Source organism: Schistosoma mansoni, chromosome 1 (assembly GCF_000237925.1).
Source record: "Schistosoma mansoni strain Puerto Rico chromosome 1, complete genome".
In the NCBI taxonomy this organism is placed as follows: Eukaryota; Metazoa; Platyhelminthes; class Trematoda; order Strigeidida; family Schistosomatidae; genus Schistosoma; species Schistosoma mansoni.
Window position 1 is genome coordinate 10,834,162 of NC_031495.1, and position 22,667 is coordinate 10,856,828.

General features: G+C 35.2%; 2 protein-coding genes across 2 annotated transcripts in view; both read right to left on the reverse strand.

The window, feature by feature from the left end:
* The window catches only part of Smp_164890 (hypothetical protein), a gene marked incomplete at its 3' end in the record, with an annotated part of 18,885 nt that extends 2,544 nt beyond the window's left edge, over positions 1-16,341 (reverse strand). The window contains exons 1-6 of the mRNA XM_018793240.1: positions 16,311-16,341; positions 16,085-16,200; positions 13,745-14,035; positions 11,964-12,364; positions 9,855-10,139; positions 7,673-7,937 (exon numbers count right to left, since the gene is read on the reverse strand). Coding sequence (XP_018647773.1) covers positions 7,673-7,937; positions 9,855-10,139; positions 11,964-12,364; positions 13,745-14,035; positions 16,085-16,195 — 1,353 coding nt within the window. The 5' untranslated portion in view covers positions 16,196-16,200; positions 16,311-16,341. The remainder of the gene's footprint in view (positions 1-7,672; positions 7,938-9,854; positions 10,140-11,963; positions 12,365-13,744; positions 14,036-16,084; positions 16,201-16,310) is intronic.
* Positions 435-2,191, reverse strand: Smp_164900 (hypothetical protein; the record flags this gene model as incomplete). Its single annotated transcript, XM_018793241.1, has 2 exons — positions 435-818; positions 2,006-2,191. The coding sequence occupies 2 exons, from the start codon at positions 2,189-2,191 to the stop codon at positions 435-437; spliced, it is 570 nt and encodes a 189-aa protein (XP_018647774.1).
* Positions 16,342-22,667: the final 6,326 nt, after the last annotated feature.

A 22,667-nucleotide genomic window follows, 5' to 3' on the forward strand; every position in this document is an offset into this window, starting at 1 on the left:
AGATAAGAGGACAAGAAGAAAAATGGTGTGATTCGTAATAGTGGACTCCCGGAGGAAAACGCCCTCCTTTATCTCTATTATTAGCCACTATCCATCTTTGCTTATCATGCTTGTGAATCAAGGCTATATCGAGGCAATACGCACAGTATGCACATGTCATTTAGAGACTGACCAGTTGCAGTCCTAACACATCGATGGGAAGATTCAAACAAACAATACTAAGTGAATTTAAATATGTAGGACGTTAGTTCATAGAGAAATATAACAGGATTCTGAGTAGTGAGTCTATTCAAGTGATATCAATTAACCACCAAATCTAACACAATGAAGCAACCACTTACAAATAGGTTTACATAGATGCCAGATATTTGAATTAATTTAAAATAAAGTAATCTCTTACTTTATTTACGTGATACAGAAACATAAGAATTTAATCACAATATAGTAGAACTCACATCAGCTATTTTGATTTTTTTCATGCTTTCCTCACCCCAACCAATATCACGACCAATTTTGAATTCAGTTGAACCTAAGAAATCAGAAGCTTTATCTAAGTTAAGTAGTTCAGATCCTTGACTAGCAGTCATGACTAATGGTCGACTAGATTCACGAACTCGAGCATTACTATATGGATTTTGATCAATTTTGAACGAATTTAAATTAAGTTTGTGAGATGGATGAAATCGTGAGTTGATATATTGCACCCATGAAATCCAGATAAAAGGTCGATCGTATAATGAGACGTCCGATGTTTGACCACTTTTAACCGGACGATTGGGAAATAACTCCAAAGCTTTGGCGACAGAACTAAGTCGATGCTAAGTAATTAGTAAAACAAAAAAGCAATGAATTCGTATAGATGACACCTGAAAATCCGTTCAAGTAAAAGTTTACAATCACTAAATATCTCATGGGACAAAAGGAGAACGAAAATTGTGTGAGGAAAGTGAAGATTTCATAGTTGGTGATATTCTACACCTATGTGTTTGATCATTATCACCTTTAACGAATTGCGAACATACAACGACAACATTATGTCATCGATACCGATGTCCGGCAATGTGAATTCGGCCACAGTGTCAATAAGTCTCACCAAATTGAAATACTGGTTTTGGTGGCCTGAACAAATTTTACATATATCATCTCAGGAGATCGCATATCATTGATTATTTCCCGAAGCTGGGACTAACTAGAAGAAAACGGAGAGGTAGTCAGTTTATGACATGACGCTGTGGTATGAGATAGTTGTATATGACTGACATCTGTCAGTTAATCATAACTCCTCAGCTGAGGCCCTAAAGATCATGCAACTCAATGCTTTAAGGAAGTATTAAATAAAACTCATAGAGGTAGTTGACGATACTTTATTTTCTAGAGAAATTAGATGAGCCCACTTAATTATTAATCATTATCAGCTTTATTTTCTATTAAACTATACATTTTGCTAAATACCTTTTAGTTTTATTCATTTTTTATAGTATGGCCTTTTTGTATTATAATTCTTTACAGTATATAACATTTCAATGCACTTTGGTCTGAAAATGAGCTAAATTTTGTGTACCAAACCGACAGTGAGATTAAACAAGGTTGGAACACGTCTATATCGTTATTTAACCTAGTCATTGATGAAATTGTCGAAACAGCTCTGAAAGTTTTACTTTGAGAATAACTTTTCGACCTTGATTATGCTGATGACATCGTCTTACTATGCGATGACAGACAAGCAACCTATTCAATCAGTTGCTGGTTAGTGTACGTATGTCTGGCATGTAATGTACACCATTAAAACACAAAGTACTTCTACAGGACTGATATGAGTCTAACCGAGCACTCATTCTTTGTGATAACCAGTGGAAAATTGTCGAGTAGATTGGCAGCTTTGTTGATATTATCATCTGACTATAAATGGCAAAGTAACTGTGGAAAACAATGAATGAAATCGGAACATAAAATGAACATTACCGATTTGAGTTTAATTTAGCAATGATATTGAAAGTTAACTTACTTCAAAGGTATCATCGAATTTGAATACAAGACGTAACAATATAACAACTAATGCCATCGCAAATACTTCCGGTCGAACGACTCTGGGCCATGGGGTTGAACTTAACAAAGAGTGGTATATATCTTTGTCAACAGGAATACATTCCTTCTGTAGTCTCTCTAATAAAGGTCGTACAAATTCATGCATTACTACCGGAAGACCTAGAGCGGTTATATGACGATGCATCAACCAGCTCAGTGGATATCTGCATGTAAATGATAAAAAAAGGTAAACTTTACGACATCGTGAATTGATACGGTATAAAAACGTCAATTTTGATCCAGTTGAAGATTAACTGAGTGAGTGAACAGATGAATATTACAAATCTAGACGAACTAAGTGTTACAACTTTCTCCGGACAATAACATATAGCTATCTTATCAGAGTGAAGACCTCGAAAGTGTTCGGAAATAAACATGTACCAAGAACCAGTTTTGTAACAAAAATAACTGAGCTGAAAACGTATTGCTTAGCTAGCACGTTTTTTAATTGTCTGCTCATGTACATTTAATATGTCATTACAACTCCATGAATGATTGAACTTTAAATAAAACTTGGTTGAGATCTGTAGATCTAACTATTAACTAAACGAAACTCTTTATAGAACTTAATTCCACGAATCTAACCCAACGATGGAATTACATGTATAATCTCGAAAACAAAAGATGAGATATATCTGAAAGTATGTTAATAATAATAATAATAATAAGAAGAAGAAGAAGAAGAAGAAGAAGAATAGTAACAATAACAATAAGAAGAATATAGGATAAGACAAAAACAATGAGAATTTACCAAACTAGAATTGTAAGCGAAAAGCAAGATCTTCAAATACAACACGGAGAACAACAACCAAATCAAACTTGATGGAGAAGCTCTGGAAGATGTGGAATCTTTCACTGTTACGCCCCGATAAGAATAATGAATGGTAACTTTGGGATCCATTTGTGAACCAATACTATGCATATATTTTTATCGTATAATTGTTAAATTACTAAACTATTCATATTCATGTCCCCCTTATTATAAGCTTTATTTTGACCTGTAAACTATTATTATACGATTTAACATTCTTGAGTTATCCCCAGTCTGTCAATTACTATCTCCCTTATTCACAGCCACATTTGCCTAAATCTTGTGCAAATGTTGTTTCCTATTTTATGGTACGATGTGGCTTGTCTGTTTGGTATATAAATCCAGTATATAAGAACTTTCGTCTAAATTAGAGCGAATAGTTTCACAGTATTTGGGCGCCGAGTTGATGTAAGAATAGTATATTTGTAAAATCTCAGCGAATGAATTTGAAGTAAATCCACTGTTTTGCCTGGCAATCTGGTCCAGGCTTTTCATAAACTCAGTATGTTTGAAAAAAATGATTCATATTGCAGAGATTGTTATTAGTGTTCTGGACTTAACTGATTGAGCAGAAGGCAGGACTGGCAAGTACTCTAGACTGCTCGTATGGGTTTCGTGTGTCATTAGTCCGATCGATAATTCATTGCTCTCTAATTGGCGGTATTATCACGTTATATATTAACTAGGCATCCACTCGGCCACAAGATATAACATTCACATACCTGGTAAGCATCATCGATGAATGAGGATCTGATGATAACGTAAAGGAAAGGATAGGCAAAGCAAAGACAGTATCCCTACAGTTAAAGAACATATGGGATTCAAAACTACTGCCAATCAACACCAAAGCCAGAAACTTCAACACAAAAATCAAGACAGTTCTACCGTGCGGAGCTGAAACTTGGAGAGATACCACAACCACCAACAAAAAAGCACAAGTATTTATAAACAATTATCTACGCAAAATACTCAATGTCTGTTGACTGGATACCACCAGCAACAACCTACTGTGGAAGAGAACAAACCAGCTTCAAAATGAAGAGGAAATTAGGAAAAGCCGCTTCAGATGGATAGAACATACTTTGAGGAAATCATTAGACTGCATCACGAGAGAAGTTCTAACTTGGATTCCCTAATAAGAACGGAAAAGAGGAAGACCAAAGAACACATTGCGTCGATAATTGGAGGGAGATATGAAAAAGATGAATAGCAACTGGAAAGAACCAGAAGGGATTGCCCAGGACAGTTGTTCGATGGATAATACTGGTGAGCAGCCTCTGCTCCTCCACGAGGGGTAACAGGCGTAAGTAAGCAGAGAGTAAGACAGTAAAAAATAATGAAGTTAAATCAACGAAACAATGGCACTATTTAACACTGTTTTTAAAATAAGCACTTACCAACTGATACTACTTAGCGTTTTTTCTTAACAAGGTTGTTTTCTACAAGATGGGGCTGTCGACCCCACGCCCAACCCTTCGCCTTTACACGGGCTTGGGACCGGTAGTAGCATTAGAATAGCTACAGGCGGAGTTACTTACTAGGAATTCATAATTTGAATAATCATATTAACGTTTTGCATAATAGATGTGTAAAGTAAATCGTAAATGAAATAGGTGACATTTTGAAACAGGACTAGCAAGTACCAAGTGAGGTTGATAATACACTACTTAATTTCGCGGTTTAATGTAAGTCAATAAGAACCTAAACGTAACAGGATCTATGTACTTCTTCGGACACTTAACAATGACTACAACAAACAAATGACCCATATAAATAACTAAACTACGAAACTGACATAAATGCTTCTCGATGTTCAGAAATTCGAGAGGGTTATCCTTACCCATCCAGAATAGCATAAGGATAGTCATCTACAAATATCGATTTCCATAACCGACAATCGAAAGTCAAACATAAAAGCAAGCTGGTGGTTATTTCATACCATTTCATATTTGGTGTTTCTCTATCGAATCTCTTGAAGCTTCTTTCATTACTTATAAAAACGCTTTTTAGCTACTGGTTTGTTGATGTTTGAATACGTTAATTCTTCGTTCTGTTTATAAGGGCGTTGCAAAGCAAATTTACGTGAATTAACTTTGGACTTAATCTTATTTGGTGGATCTAAGAATGAGATAATTGGATGTTGCTTTTTTTATTGTGTCATAGTAGCTAGTGTTTAGAATATTCAGGCGATTTATCCAGGCATCACAAAAATATAACGACTAAGAAACTGAGTTTTGAAGTGCTCTCTAGATTTATTACGGTGAAGACAAGACAACAATAATAATCATCCCAAATTTATTTGTATTGATAGGGGATCAAATGTCATATGTAATAGCACCGAAGTGTTTTTGAAGTAAAATTGAAGATAAATAGACAGCATACAAGTCGTAGAAAGTAAAAGGTTTCTAAACAATTATCATCGAAACACTCAAAAACTATAAAAGAAACAGTCACTCTTCTTAAAGGTACTAAATCCTACAGTAAAAACAATAATATTATGAAGTCCAACTCATGTCAAGCTATAAAAATAACTTATTTAATCCCCAAGATGTGTAGAAAGAAAGTCTAACATCAAATGTAAGTAATCTACTGAATGGTAAAATATACTCCAGGAATAAGAGGCAGATATAATAGTTATTGTAATAATGAAGTCTATGGTAAAACTATAAAATACTATTGAGACATAAGAAATATTTTTACTTTGGGAAATGGTTCAACCCAATAAATTCACGCATCCGAGCAGTTGCATACGCCAAATGATTGATTTCCGGAGGTCTGTGACGTCGGATTAAACTTAGTAGACTCTGATCACGAATGCAAAAGGCCCCTGGAGGAAATAAACTTTGAACCTAAAAGTATATAAAATGGTTGATCAAGTGTCAGTTTTTAAAATAACAAAACTCATCGAGATGATGTAAACTATGTTTAACTTAGAAGTCGTTAAGGCTAGTTATATGCTTACATAGGAGGCTTACTAGACATCTATAAATTAGATCCAGTATTAGGAAATTGTGTGTGAGTCGTCAGATTAAGGTGTACTGGAGTGCTGATACTTGATTTACTAAATCTGAACCTAATTGTTGCCTTCATTTCAATCTTTGTATGTTGCAACTTGTTTAACAAAACCACTAGGCCATTAATTATTCTTAACATAACTTATGATAGTCATTCAAACAAAAAAATGTGATAACAGTTATACACGCTTAACATACCTGAGCATAAACGGAAATGATCAAATAGACAGTTTCATCTGCTTTCGTATATTTCATACTTAACAACAAGTAAATGATGTTAGACGGTGAAATTCGAACATAGGAATTAGGTAACCAGTAATAAACTTGTTTTTTTACTACGTTGTAAAATCCACACAAAAGGAATAGAACAAAGTCACTGAAATAAAATAATAATCTTTTTGGTGGTTTGAAGTGATTTTAAGTTGTTCTGAAAATTATATATGGCCACTGGAGTAGGAACAAAAGTAAACGCCGAACAAATCACACAAAAAGGGAATTTCATAAGGCTAGGTGAATGACTAATTCTAGTTGGATACTGTTAGAGGTACTAGGGTCTGTTTTACTCACATGTGACTGGCTGTAAACACATTACTGACAAAACATGGCCTGGATTAAAGCTATAATTAAAATACTAACCAGTTTAATCGCTTGTAGAAAAAAACACGCTAGAGTAATTTAAAATGAATCGCCACGTAGTAAATACACTTATACTAAACGCTATTGGCACAACATACGAAACGAGTGTGTTATGAGTAATATTTTCAAACGTAAAAGTTGGATAATAATGACGTATTTGCTGATAGTTCATTGGAGAGAACATACTGAGTTTGCAAAACTTTGGAGTTATAACCGTTTAAAGCTGATAATGTCATTTAAACAGTGGAAGAACAACGAAGTTTGCATAATTTAGTGAATTCATACTACTTTATGGTCTATCATTGACTTTAAAATGCCTAAAATAACAAGGAATAATAAAATTATAAACTAAGATTGGACATACTTTAGCCAGTGAAGTTTAGATGAATGTTTAAAATGGTACCGAAAATCATAAGAGAAAGAATAGGATGTATTGTTTAAATTTACTAAGGGAAATGGTTGTATTGTTCTGTTCTGAAAGTTAAACAACAAATTTCCTTTAAATGATCATCTCTGACATAATCATTTCTAATCAGTAATATCTGTTTACCCAATATTATAACATTGATATGCAGTAGTGCAACTATTTCTACTTGGCTACCTTAGTCTTGATAAATGAAACGATGTTGAATGTTAAAATCAAATGTTTAAAAGGTGAGATTCTAGATCTGCTGAGTGCCGAATAAACTAGGAGTAATGTACTACCAAATTTATATCGAAAAATACAACACCACAATTAAAACGCATTGATTAATGTCAGGAATCATGAAGCAGAACAATCACGACTACTTTGTCAATGCATAATTTGTCATGAATTTTAGCTCAAATCCGTTTGTCATATTATGAAAATGAAAACAATTAATTTCATAGATCATTAATAAGAAAATATTACTGTTATTCTTTAAGTGACTTGTCTAAACATGGAGTCCCATACTAGGACGTAACGGTCGTCTAGTGCTTCCAGCTTTCCAATGGTGGTCTGACATTGACCCATTCATGATGTCAATCTAAACTTAAAGATCTCAACCTTATACTGAGAAATATTTTATAAATTCAATGATTCAATAATGCATTTTGTCAATTTACACAATACATACAAAGATTATGAAAATATGCTGAAACTTACAGATATGAAAGGTAAGCGACGATTATTGCATAAATCTTGTAAATCTTTTAAAGTAATCATTGTAGTAAGCGCACATGGACTGTTTGAGAAATCAGAATTTATAAAATGTGAAGAAAATAATGGATTGACTGCTTTTCGTATAGGACAAGTAGTCAAACAAGCGATAAACAAAATAGCCACATTATACTCCATTAATACACGACAATTAAAACCACCTTCAATTTGACCACGCCAAAACAAATGACCCATGGATCGTAACCGAGATCTGATAAAATAAGGAAATAAAATTATAAAAAAGTAGGTTTAAACGTTGGTTATTAATTTACAATACAAAAGTTCGAAAAATTCAATCAAGTAACTGCATACATAACAGTATCTATACACTGGAATATATCAAAATAAGTTACAGATGACTTCAACAAGTGACTTAGTTGGCAACACTAGATCGATAACACAGCCATATTCTCGAAATTAACAATGATATAATCATAGAGTATTACACAATGAATATAGTCTCATGAAAAAAAACTCAAATATTATAACTTAAAAGTCCCTCTTAGCTAATTAGCAAAATATCGTCAACTAGCCACACAAAAAAATTATAGAGGATAGTTTATCTGAATATTTAGCAGTGTCTGATCTCGTATAGTACAGTACTAATCAGATAATACCTGTCTAACAGAGAATTCAGTTTAATTAGATAGTACTTATAATTTTAGTGGTTATGTTCAAAGATACTTGGTATGAACTATGAAAATCCTGAGTATGTTATGGTCTGCTTAAAAATCTGAGAAAATGTCTTCAACATTTATTTTCACCATGATATAGATGTTGGATATCTAAGTGTATTGGTTTAATCAATAACTTTAAACGCAAGATTATTTGAGTAAGGTAATTAGATTGTGCATCTCTTATGAGTAAAAATACTTTTCGTAAGAATTTTTTAAGATCAACTAAGAAATTGTCGAAAGTCAGGTGGTTCTAGATAACTATTGAGATCAAATAGTATTTGAAATGACATCAATGTTTGTTTTATGTATGACAAATTTTAAAATATTGATATTATCAGTCAATCATCTATTGTAATTTGAGATAAATAAGTGGCTAGAGAGCTTTACGTGACTGGTTGCATGAAGAACATACTGGTTAAAACCGAGTTACATGGAATATAAGGAAACTATTGTTATAAAATTGGTGTTGACTTGATCACGTAATACACCTACACTTAATAGTTTGACCGCTCGATAGAGATTCAAATGAAGACCAGAACAAGAATTTACTGACAGATACAAAGGGGAGAAAATTATATGACACAATATAAATAGCCGCTGATATGCGGTTTATAAGATGTCTGTTTGAACCGGCTGAACAATCACAGATCATTTTGGTTGGACATATCAGATATATTGACTTACATGACCAATCTACTAAACAGTCTATTCAAGATTAACAGGATAGCAATCGCATCCTGAAATAAAACATCTTGTCAGTTAACCAAAATTGATTTCACCCAGAGTACACCATTATTAATGCCCATTACCAAGTGATGTGAGAACAGTTGCTTTAAGTATAATAAAAGATCAACAGCTTTCAGGAGCAACTTAGGATCCGCAGGTAATATTAACACATACCATTTAGGGTGAATAGTCATAGCTTCCGAGTTGGTAGAGTTCAGAAGTTAATTATGATAAGATATAAATAGTTGATATATCAACGTAATTTTTCATAAACTCAGCACCACTAGGTTTTATTCCTAATAAAATTTATTGATATACACAGCTGAGAAATGCCAAAACATACAAAACACCTTAGCTTGTGAGGCAGAGACTCGATTGACGATTGCGCGAATTACGATCAAGTCGGAGCACGATGATTAGTCTATTTTCAACTAATCATTCCCAGCGGCTGGATTGAGAAGACGAGGTTTTTGTGTAAATTTTCCACAAACCCTAACATTCTAACAGTATTAACTTTGGTATTCGAACTTTTAGAGTATATATTTTCGTTTGCTCTCGATTCATGTTCTGATTTAGGATCAGTCAAGTGAAGTATTGTGTCCAAGGTGTAAATAATAAACCAAACTTAAATTTATTTTCTGATTTTAAACGGTTTACAACTGACATCAAATTTTTAGAGGAAACTCCCACTCGGATTTTTAAATCATGACTAAAATAAAACTCACAGTTTTTTGGTGAAATACGATAATGGCATTTCTTGTGTACAATCATTATCAGGGAATAACTCTGATTCTACAGCTTTAGGTTGAAAGGACAAGTCTGAATCATGAACATCTGGGTTACTCATATCCCTTCTATCATCATAAGCAGGTGAATGGACAGATTGAGCATCATCATCAGGATTTTCATCAGAAAGAACGAGCTCTGATGAATCAGACTCACTACAGTTCTTCCGTTTACGTCCACGTCGTTTAGATTTTTCGCTTTTGTCGACTTGTTTCGGCGCCTTTCTGAAGTAAAGATGAAGGAAACCACGAAAAGTTTGTAGTTTTATTTTATAATAACTTTGTAATGAAAGTTGTTCACTATAGTACCACACTATCGAGAATTTTCTAGCATTTAAAAATATAGCTTTTGTTCTGATCCCATTTTAAATATCCCAAAAATTATTTAAAAATATGTTTTCTTTATGAATGTTGCGAGAAATCTAGATAAAGCAAGAGATAATCGAATACGTTTTCAGATCAACTTAACTAATTGAATGAAAATAAACCAAGTTCCTTAAGTTCACAGTGTTTGCTAGGTCTTGTTGGTCAAAGGAATCAAAATATTGGCAATGATGTGATTGGGCTTGACAAGTATTAAACAATACAGCTGAGAACTCTAACGACCTTAAACTCTAGTTAACAGATCAGCGGATTGTGAGTGTGACTACGACTTGAATACAAATAATAATGATTAGTCCTCAAACGGCTGTACCTCTGATTCTGTGGTCATAGTCCTAGGTTGTCAAGATATCTACCGACTTTGTATCCTTTACAAGTAATCCATAAAGAAATATTCTTCCATAGTGTGAGGAAAATGGAAGTGAAAAGTCTTCAAACAGTACTGACAGTACTCGAGTTAATCTTATTTAAAAGTAATCTGCCTTTTCGTTTCCTAATATTCCTTCTATTTTCCCTATCAGACCTTCTCCTTGTCACTGACTAAGCCCATAAACCTCATAAAGGCTGTCTTCTCGAATACTAACGCCCAAATCAGAGCTAATGACGGACTTTTATCAGAATTATCAACCTCAAGAGGCATTTGTCAGTGTTGCCCCTTTTACTTAGTTTTATCGAATTTCAGAGATGTCCTTATAGAAATTACAATTTCATCCAACGTTTCAAGGATTGATTTACGCCCTGGAAACTCACTCTTTGATCTGATGTACGTAAATAATAGTCTTGTTTGGAATCCGTTTCTCTTCCTGAAGCTGCAAAATTTTATCTTAGGACCATTTCTTGTCAACGCCTGGATTGGTCATACAAAGTAAGGTAGTTGAGTGAGTTGACCACTTCACTTACCTTGAAAGTTTCATCAGCCCTGTTGTATTAGTAGCTGATCAAACACCGATATGAATTCAAAAAGTTAATTTGGCTTATGTTAATTTGGACCACTTGCGGTGTATGACGTGTCATTTGTCAATCAAGCGGCGAGTATATTGCTGTTTATTTAAGAAAACATATATGTTGGTACAAATGGGACCAAAATAAAGATGCGCCACACAATAAGAAACTGAGATTGTGAATAGACAGAGAAAGGAGGGTAAGTATGATCAAAAACAATACGCAAATAAAAATAAGTGAACGAGGGTAGTATATAATACGAGCAGTTCCGTTAAGAAAATTCTAATCAGAAAGAATATTTCCAATTACGGGAGTTTTCTTGTTTTAAAAGAAAACAAAGGAAAACTACAACATGATCACTATCGGCTTCTATTCTGAGCCATGTCTGATAATTTCTCAAGCCACTGAGTTGCAATATTTGTAGTACCCCAACCAGAGATTCTCGCGAGGCACCGACATATGTCAGTCCTGTACAGCTTTCCTTCATACCCCGGCACCAAGTCATAAACGGACCACCTCTCTGCTTTTGCAATTTTAGCACTGTTCGCATATTTTAGAGCAACCGTGCAAGCGATTCTGGGATCAGACGTACAGTAAGTATATGTGACATTACTAAACAACTAACCGTTGAAAGTAGATATTTTTAAAATAACTGGGTAAAATGAAACGTAACTATTTTTAGCTTTAGTGATATAACACTGAACTAAGTCTAAATTCAAAACTCACTTTTTTCGAGACAAATGTAGAATTTTAGCTATTTCTCGACCTTCCTCTGGTTCATACAATAGACCCCAACCAACCCACTGAAATTGATTTAGACGAGTTTGCATGAGCTCCCATTCGTGTTCACGCTGGGTAGTCATGTAACAGTGATCCGATGTTTTGTGTTTCCGCAATATTTTATTAGTAGGCCTCTCTTCTTCTGGAATCATCTTGCTTTCAAGTACTTCACTAATCGATTTAGCCAATAAAAGAGCTGCATTTACCCAAGCATCAGAGCCAAGTTCGCCAGTTATAGACAAATAGTGGAGCCATATGCTCCAAACAGTATCACAAAATGATACTTTTTGTTCCACGGAAAGATTTAATTCTTTAGCCAAACAGTTTGCTTGACGTCTCATTATGAACTGTAAAGTGATAGCAATAACTTTATATATATACAACAACCTACGATGCAGAAATGAGACTCTTAACAATGACTCAAATAACAATAATTAACTAAAGTTTATTTCACTTGTTTGTCGAAGTTTAGCGTACCAAACAGGAGCTATAATTATTCTACGATGAAGAAAGGTGCAGTTTCATCCTAAAACCGAGACCTAACGGAGTCTTAAACTTAGACCATATTGGTTAAAAGTCAAGTACTTTAGCTAATTTGTAACTCTAGAGCACTTAAGTTAGATAACCACAGAGAATCATTAGACATGTTTTGGAATCAGACACTTTTACACTCTATATTTTTAACTGTTATTAAATATGAATAGACAGGGTCAACTTAGATGAGTATAAAAAGATGTCAAAATGGGAATTTAAATTCATTATAGACAAGTAATAGGCTACTTATGTACCACTTTGGAAACTACAAGATGTACAGATACATATTATTTTTATTTATTTTCACAGACTACCGTGGTTAATATAATAGATTTCATCATTGGTAGCTAAAATGGAGCGAATGAATTAATTCTTGCTTTTGAATTTCATTTAAGGAATATCTTTAGAAACAACGTACTTGAAAAAGAAACATTATTATGAAGTTGGCAAGATGATGTTATATTAATAACTTAACTAAATAATATGTGACTTCATTACTTAATAAGAAAAGAATATTACACTAAATTAGACATAATGACTGAAATTAATGAGGTTAGCAAGAGCAGACTTATCATCCTTTGTTTTGTTTAAGTGAATAATCTGCTTAAAAATGGTTAGTTACTATTCGACACTTTTCTGATAGTAATTAGCCCTAAAAAAATGTAAGATTGATGAACATTTTCGTGAACAATTTCATTCCTGCCTTTATTGAATTTAAAACTTATAAGATATAATGTGAACACCGAACTGAACAACACACTATTTAATTTTTCACAATTTTCAACACTTTTAGAGTAGAATCCTAACATTCTACACTTACATAATCTCAGCTAACAATTAATGACTTCATAGAGTTTTGTTTTTAATTACAGTACATTGAGTATGGTATCTAAGATCGAATATTCTGTCAAATAAATCAAAAATTTAGTTTTAAAGACTATACAATATATCTTTTCAACTACTATCAATGTTCAGATAGTCGGGAGATTTAGGGGAAAAAATAAAGCATCTCCAATTGTACGCTACTCTGAAATCTCATTTTGATCCAAAACTCCAGATGCATAAAAAATGACCACAATTAACTTTACGGTCAATACTAATCTCGTGCGAATGAAATGCTGTTACTTCAACAAACAATAACATGTATAACACGTTTGGATGGGTTAAAGATTGATAAATAAGAATAAACTTACAGTGAAAGGTTCGGATAACCGCCAAGGACGATGGCGTTCAAAGCACTTTTCTTTCTGCGTGGGATTAATGAAGCTCACCTCACTCCCGCTGAAAAGATCATCATCTAATGTGTTCAACAAGTCTTCCCGACAAACAGAATTCATATTTTGGTCATGTGTGCTATCCGGTTCAACTTTTACAAATCTCGAAGTATCCGCTATGTTATCTGTAGCTGCTTGGTTGGATTGACTAACTATGTGTTCGGTCTTTTGGATCACTCGTAATCCACGGGTTTCAGAGAAATCCTGGGACTAAAAATATGTATTTAAAAGTACAGTAAAGCTTAGTACATATAACTAAATGATGAATTTAAAAGTCAGTATGAACTATTCAACGAGCAGAAAACTCTTTCCAAATTTATTTCACTGGATTAAACTCCTTGAATAACATATATAAACCCCAATCCTCCCGATTACTGCCTATACTTTTACTACCTCTACCACCATAGGATTTGAATCGATAATTGTATCTCTGTGCTAACGTGGTATGACAGTTTGAACTGATGTACGTATGTATGAGGTTCTACGTTGTTGCTGACTGACTGAATTACTACTAAAGTACTTGACCAGTCATTGGTATTTTTCTAACTTGGGATTTTCCCTAGTGAATTGCTTCTAAAAACCTATTGATTTCAAACCCAAATCCCCAGTCTACTTAACAAACAGTGAGTACGTCTGCATATGCTTAATATCCGCATTTTGTCAGATAGAAATATGGCAGCCCACTTAATAATTTCATGATAACACAAAGATTTTAACTTGACGAACAGACTAAAAGTGAATGGTATTTTTTATCGATAACTCATCAATATTAATCACACGAAAGATTAGATAAAGAAACAATGGATTAAAATTCGGGAGAAGGATCAATTCGACCCTTGAAGGAACAACTAGTGATAAAAGAACGTTCGTGGGTATGAAGCATCTAAGGAATATCGAAACAGAATTTTAAAAAACATACCGATCCCTAAACAGTAAACAACATCAACTTTATTCTTTGGTATTAACGGAAGTCTAATGGTAAGGAATTCGCTATGGTCACTGTGTTACGTTGACTTACAGTCACTACACATTACATCTGACGCAATGATTAGAAGAGATTGATATGACATAGCGTTCTACAATGATAGGTTAACAAGGTATGTAACCTAGGGGAAACTTAAGTAAGGAAGCAAAGGCTAAGGACAATCGAACTGAGAAGTGACATCAGTCCATAAAGTCAAGGACTACTGATTTGAGTTTTGTAGGCAGGGATACAGACTTCCTAGTTGAAAATCATAATCGACTGGACTGGAGCATATGTGCTTAAACTTTACCTCCTAGTTAATGAACTTTAAAATTACTGTACGTTTTTTACTCCTCAATCTGATGAATCCATTTTAAACTATATTCTCTATGCTTAGTTGTTCATTTTTATTGATGCAACTGTTATTTCGACTCATTCTGTCTTCATTTCGTTAATTTTCTGTTATATCCCGAAGAGAATTATGAATGGTAACTTTTGAGAACTATTTATGGACTAATATGATATGTATATTTCCTATTGTATAATTGTTCAGTAACTTAACTATTCATATTCATGTCCCCTTTATTATAAGCTTTATTTTGACCTGTAAACTATTATTATACGACTTAACATTCTTGAGTTATCCCCAGTCTGTCAATCACTATCTCCCTTATTCACAGCCATATTTGGCTAAATCTTGTACAAATGTTGTTTCCTATTTTATGGTACGATGTGGTTTGTCTGTTTGGTATATAAACCCAGTACGTTTGAAAAAAAATGATTCATATTGCAGAGATTGTTATTAGTATTCTGGACTTAACTGGCTGGGCAGAAAGCAGGACCGACAAGTACTCTAGACTGCTCGTATGGGTTTCGTATGTCATTAGTTCGATCGATAATTCACTGCTCTCTAATTGGCGGTATCGTCACGTCATATATTAACAGGACAATAAGCGGGCACAATATATAAAATTTTCAATAGCTATGCTGATGTAAAATTTGACATGAATGTATTCATATTTCTCCCAAGTTTTACGTTGTTTAAAAATCATTGATTGTGGAAAAAATATCAGCAACTCTCCCAATCTTGATACGGAACAATGTTAAAACTAGTTAGTAAAGTATAGTAATTCTCATACTTGACGAAACCTAATAAGCTTGTAAGAACTTTCAGTACAGCTTCACTAACCAACCAAAGCATGTAAAGATATAAAACATTATGTATTCTCAAAATAGGCTAAGGTAAACGACTAGATGATCTGGAAACAAACAAATTTCTCTCGAAAACAACGTACTTGGGTAACTCCTCTATAAACACCTGTTGCAGTTCCACATTCTGAACAAATCAACTGCCCAGTGTTTTCATCTTCTACAAGTTCACGATTTTCACAAATCGGACAACTCATTATAGCTAAGGAAATGATAAAAAGCAATATATTTTTAAGCTTTGAAATTCACTTAGTATTATGCAACCTAATGTAATAAAAACCACTAATGCATTGCAAGTTTTAATTGGCTTACCATTTCACTGCCCTCAAAGGCTCTGGTACGGCCGGGAGTGGTGGGAGTCAGATCTCCCTCTTGAAATGCTCTCACATGGCCACACGTATACAACCACTGTCAGGGAAGTCCTACTCACTGCCTTCTTGTGCCATTACTGTTGTTTACGAAATTGAGAGGATGAAAAGCGAATGTCCGGCGCTTTAACCGGGTTGGTGGATATGGAGGATCCACCTATGGGGGTTGGAAAACCCTTATTCCCAACCAATGGTGTACATGGGCTCCAGGATGTTGAAGGAACAAATGGCGTATGAACCAATCGTTGGTCAGCGGCCACCATGGTACCGTATCTCCTTACGTTGCTGCACTGCCTTGTGGATCAGACATTTAGATCGAAGGCTTTGGGTGCCGCTCCCTAAGAAAACCACCTGCTTCGGTCTGGGCAACCGCGCAGTACCACATCCCACACACATCACAAATGAGGCATGGTACAAGTTTTACTATGTTTTTCTCCCAACAACTTGTAATAACCTGCTCCCGAATACACATGTTTTGATATTGAAATGGAACCTATTGTTTTTCAAAGTTTTGTATGATAACTATAATGCGGTATTAAATACAACTGATTAATAAAGACTAATTTGTGAAAGATTATTGATTGTGTAATTACAGAATAACAAACCAAAATAAATGGAACCAACTGTAACAAAGGTCACGGTTTCCTTTACAGTGATTGGCAAAAGAATGTTTAGGAAGAACCTTAAGTATAACTGAACGCTTGAATGCAATTTGAAACAACATATTTTATCAAAATGCCACAAAAATGTTTCAAGCACACTAAAACATGAGGATAAATGAGAACTTTGGAGGAATATAGGCAGAATCCCTTAAGAAAATTAATTGTCAATTTAGGGGATATTGGATCTTTAGGTGGATATTATATCCAATTCGCTAAATGGAGCAATTAATTCTTTAGCTGCATAAAAATCATCACCTAACACTCAAGTAATGCAAGACCGCACGTTTGATGGAAACAACCTTATTGCCGGTAACTAAGCAAGTCTATTATTGCTGTACATTTACGTAAACAAGTCCAACTGAGATAGACTTCCAACCTTCAGTTTTAATATTGGCCCCGAGCGGCAGTCAATAGGCCAAGTAAGTTATGCATGTGTCTTCTCTTTCAGATTACCAAAAGTGGATGCAACCTTACCTAATCATGTAGCAGCCGTCTCACAACTGACTGCTAATATGTGGAAAATGATAGGCATTTTAAAAAAATGCATCATTCAATACTGCGTCATTTCAGTGTAGTTAGTGTAGTGCGTTATTTCATGTCATTTGTGTGTGGGCTGTGATACTGCCCGGGTGCCCAAACCGAAGCAGGTGGTTTTCTTAGGGGGCCACACCCCGAGCCTTTGACCTAAAGGTCTGATCCACAAGGCAGTGGAGCATCGTGAGGAGATGCAGTCCCATGGTAGCCGGTGACCAACGGGTGGTTCGTACGCCATTTGTTCCTTCAGGATACCGGAGCCCATGTGCACCATTGGTTTGGAATCAGGGTTTTCCAACTCCCCTAGGTGGACCCTCCGTGTCCGCCGGCACGGTTAAAGCGCCGGACATTCAATACTGTGTTCAACAATGTCGCAGTTCCACTTCCAATTGTCAAATAAAGACAGATCGGAACCTCTAAATACATACTTTCAACACAAAGATGTAAGGGATGGATTTGTAAGGTAACAAATTTCTTTGATTATTCATTTGGATTGCAGATGAATAAGGCGACCAAGTTCATGGATGACAAGCCAGATGTCACTGAAGTATGTTCTGGCGTACATACAGCTCGGGACGTCGTGAATCCCAATTTACTTGAAACTCCAAATAAGAGAGACCTTAGTTGACAGTCTATCAAAGCATGTGTAAAGTTACCATGACCCAACGTACGCGAAAGAGACCCTGCTAAAATTTTGGATAATATAAATCAAGATCTCTCCCATGATGAGACAAACTTAACACGCATCATCAAAAAAGGGATGATAGTATAAGCGATAATTTGCACCAATAACCTTTACTTTTGCGTTTCCTAAGCTCAGCGATCAGTTTTATTGAACATCATTGTAAGTTTAACCTCATGTGGACTACCCATGAAAACATATGCTTGACTGGTGCACTAATGTGCTATTCTTTTCTTTTGCGGTCATTTTTCGATCAAATTATTTTTGAACAACTCTAACACATCCGCTTTTATGTGCTATACTGGATCGAATGAGACGTAGGTATCAAAAACTTTTATGATTCAATCTTACGTTTAAAGACGATACATTTTTAGTGTAAATTCCTATTTAACGAACACATCATAAACTGTTAATTTGTTTTTTGGGTCGATGACAATCATGCTTTTTATTTATAGCTAAGAGGCATCAATGGCACTCGAATTTTGGCATTCACATAAACTGTGACTGGAAATCCTGTAAACCAATTACTTTAAGTACGTGAATCATTCTTCTTACTGAGGTCAGTTGTGAAAACGTGTTTGCCCTGACGGAATGATGGTGAACGTCTAGGATGCAAGGGCAAAAAGAGGCAATATTTAGCATAAATTTCGGTGAGGCAGACTATTTAGCGTCCATTTAAGCGAAAATAGATTATTTGGCTACCCTTGATGTACGAATATAGAGACTTCACCTTATAGCACACATTTAGACAGAATGTTACCTTTACACGATAGACGGAAAAAGCTGTTTGAAAATGCAGTCGAAAACAAATTTTATCAATAGAAGTTGGATATATATTCCACAAGTTCGTCCATGTCCTTTTGTTTTTGGTTTGCTTGGATTGTTGTGGAAACTGTTCTGAGGTGTTCCAATATATGGTTGGTTATGATAAACGGCAGCATGACCATAAAGAGCACTACAAACCCATTAAGTTGAAAAATAATTATCTACGGTAGGATATACGCACAATAACACTTAGAGAAGTCATTATATGTGAAAATGACATTTCAAATAATCTCAGCGATTGAAATTTAAATAATTCCAACGTTTCGTCTGGACTTCTGAAGTCCAGACAAGTTAGTTGGATATTCGTATAAACACTTAGAGAGTTTACAAAATACAGGACATCATGTTCGGTATGGTTTGTAGGTTATCATCAGCAACTGACGTACGTAAGTGATCTTGCGACCAGGTGTGAATAAGACGGTGTAGAGAATAGAACAAAACTATCTTAAGCGAACTTCTATTAAGTTCTTTTAGAAATACTTAATTTTTAGTAGTTGACGTCTAGCTAGACGTCAGTATAGACTGAATGTACTCTTAAAATTAGGGAAGCGCACAGAAAACGTGGGGAAAGTTACAAATAAGAATACAAAATGTACCTATTTTTAATAAGGAGAGTGGCCGACGATAGTCAACAAAAATACAGAAGCGCCGAAGTTGGCGCTTAGCAAGGTCTGCAGAGGCTAGTCTAGGTCAAGTAGCGCATCTATTTGCAAATTACACTAATGTACAGCACTGCCAAATTGAATGTAATAGAAGTGCTCAAAATGCTGGAACTCCCGCCTAGATGAGTAATAAAGAAATATGATAACAGTCACAAGAAAATAAGAACCTTTTACTAAACAAGCTTCTGTGTTCATTGACAATGCGTCACCGATTCATTCAGGTAGGGACCTAGGTATATTGACTGAACGAAAGATTAATATTTGTAAATTAGGCCGAAGAACTCCCCTAGTTATTTAGGAATACATCACGTTCGCTCTGAAGGATTCCATGGAAGTTGCTCGAAACATACCAACCATAACTAATTCCAGGCTTGGTTACTTTATAGGAGTGGGTGTACCAGTGATCCGATCTGCTGCGTAGTATCCCTGATTTCTGGACACCAGCCTAAAGTTTTGTGCTGGAGGTGAAATTAATTAATTCTTCAAGTGTATACTCAAGTATGTCTTGGATCCTAGTACTTATTAGGAAATTGTTTTCTGCATCCCCTATTTTATAGAAGATAATGCTTCAGTTATTTATTCTGCTCCTAGCAAACTTTGAATTTCATAACACGAACTGGCTGATTCTCTCACCTTATGATACCATCCAACTTACTCTCATTCCTTTGAAATGAAGGTTGAAGCTCTATGTGGCTTGACTGTGAATGGGGTAAGTAGAATTGATGAACTCGAAAACTACGCTCAGGTCTCAAGCTCCTATCTGAAGGGTGACTCGGATATATTGTAAGAAACATACAAAGCAATTGCCTGTATAATTCAAGGTCTCTGGAGTTTATCACAAAAATAGAGTTTTTGAGAAACTAAAAATCTTTACTCTATCCAATCGTAGATTAAGGGGTGATCAGATTTTAATATATAAAATACTAAGAAATGATTTCGGACCTGATATATCCTCTTGTTTTCCTCCTACCAGATCAGGACAACTATGAGGACATACTAGACTAGTACAAAAGTCAACTTCAAACAAAATACCCGTGACATAATAGTTATTAAACAAAGTCTTAAATTTTTGGAGACTGTTATCCAAAGAAGTTGCGTCCGCCCCTTCAGTTGGCTCGTTCAAGAGATGATCAGAGGCTCTCAAAAGCCTTTCCGAGAGGGACTAACTCAGACCTCAAGCATACTGTTTACAGTAAACAAGTCCAAAACCAGAACATTAAGTGGCACGTTTTACAGAAGTGAGCGTAAATGCTCATCACGTTTAGCAGCTTAAGGTTTTGTTTTGAAAGCATTCTTGTCACAGCTAGCATGAGATTTTATATCACAGGTTGACCAGACTCCTAGATCTTTTTCCAACACATGTTTACCCCACAACGATACTGTTGACCATCATGGGAGTTTGGACCTACTCAATTCTGTTCCTTTGGCAGCCGTAAATTTGAACTTTGTGTGGATGGTTGATAAACAATTTTGTAGTCAGTATACATTGAATAGAATTAGAAAAATCAAAAATAATGTATGCAGATAAAGTTTATATCAGCTTCGATTTGAAAAGGACAGTAGGCTTGGTGGTCTGTGTTAGCACAGGTATTACTCGTCTATCAGTTGATCTAGCTTTCTTTGGAAAGCATCGAGGTAATGAATTCCGTTCGTTGACGATTAGATGGGAAAGTCAATAGTCAACCGACAGTTTTTTCTGGGCTTGTGAACGTTTCAAGTGTCCTTGTAAACCCTCCATTTTGAGAGACAAGAAAAGTAAGGGCATATGAGATGCAGATTTATCATTAAATGATTTAATAACTGTGATCAAATCGCCTCTGGTTCTTCTATATGAAAATAGAAATGGATTTACTTTATGCGGTCGAGTTTCATATGGGAACTTTGCTATTCCGGGAATCAACTTAGTTGCGGTTGTTTGTTCGCCGCCCGACAGCTCGCTGTCTTTTTTAGGCAGGAGCTATCATCTTGAATGCAGTACTGGAGTTTAGGACGGACGAATACTGTACACAAAGTCAAAAAAACTTTTATCATCAACATGGCCAAAAGCCCTGCCTATCGACCATAAGGTTCTAAATCTTTGGCGGCTATCATACTAAAGTGTGCAGTAGTTTTTAATTCTTGGCTAACGATTTATCCTAGGTCATTGTATCTCAAGAAAACTGGTAGCTCACTGTTATTCGCCGTGCATGTATCTGTATCTTGGTGACCAATATACATCACAATGCACTTTGAAGCATTTATCGGCAACGGCCAGATTCTAGACCATTCAGGTAATTTCTCCAGCTCATTTCAAAGCTCTAAACTACCACATTCACTTTTTATTACTCTCCATACCTTGGCATCGTCAGTACATAACAATACCAATGATAATAGGAGACTAGGAAGGTCATTTACATACAAAATGAGCAACACTGCTACTCCCCCAAAAAAACTGTACCCTGAGAAACTCCACTAAGCACAGTTTCCCAACCAGACAACTTTGAGTTCACCCGTACTCTTTGTTGGCTCTCAAATTGGAAGTCCTTTGTCCACATAAATGAATTGCCTTCAATCCAGATATCACCTAACTTATATGATAGCCAACTCTAATGGACTTCGCCAAAGTTCTTGCTGAAGTAAGTGTAGGCTTTCACGGACTACTAATGATTTAGTGGGACATAAATAACCTGTTATAAAGCCGTGATGCTTTTCAGAAAAAAATTAGTTTCCCGTCAGATGTTTAAATAACTTCTTGCGAACAATCGTTTCTAAAATTTTACCAACAATGCTGGTTGGACCTTAAGGTCAACGATCAGGTTTATGTTTCGTAGTTGTTCTGAAGATAGGACTTGCCATAGCATTGTGGTGTGTACTACTGATGTAGACAGTTATAAGTTGTATGTATCATCAAGTGATAGTAAAGTGTCTGGCTGCAGAAGGTTAAGAATATCGAAGAG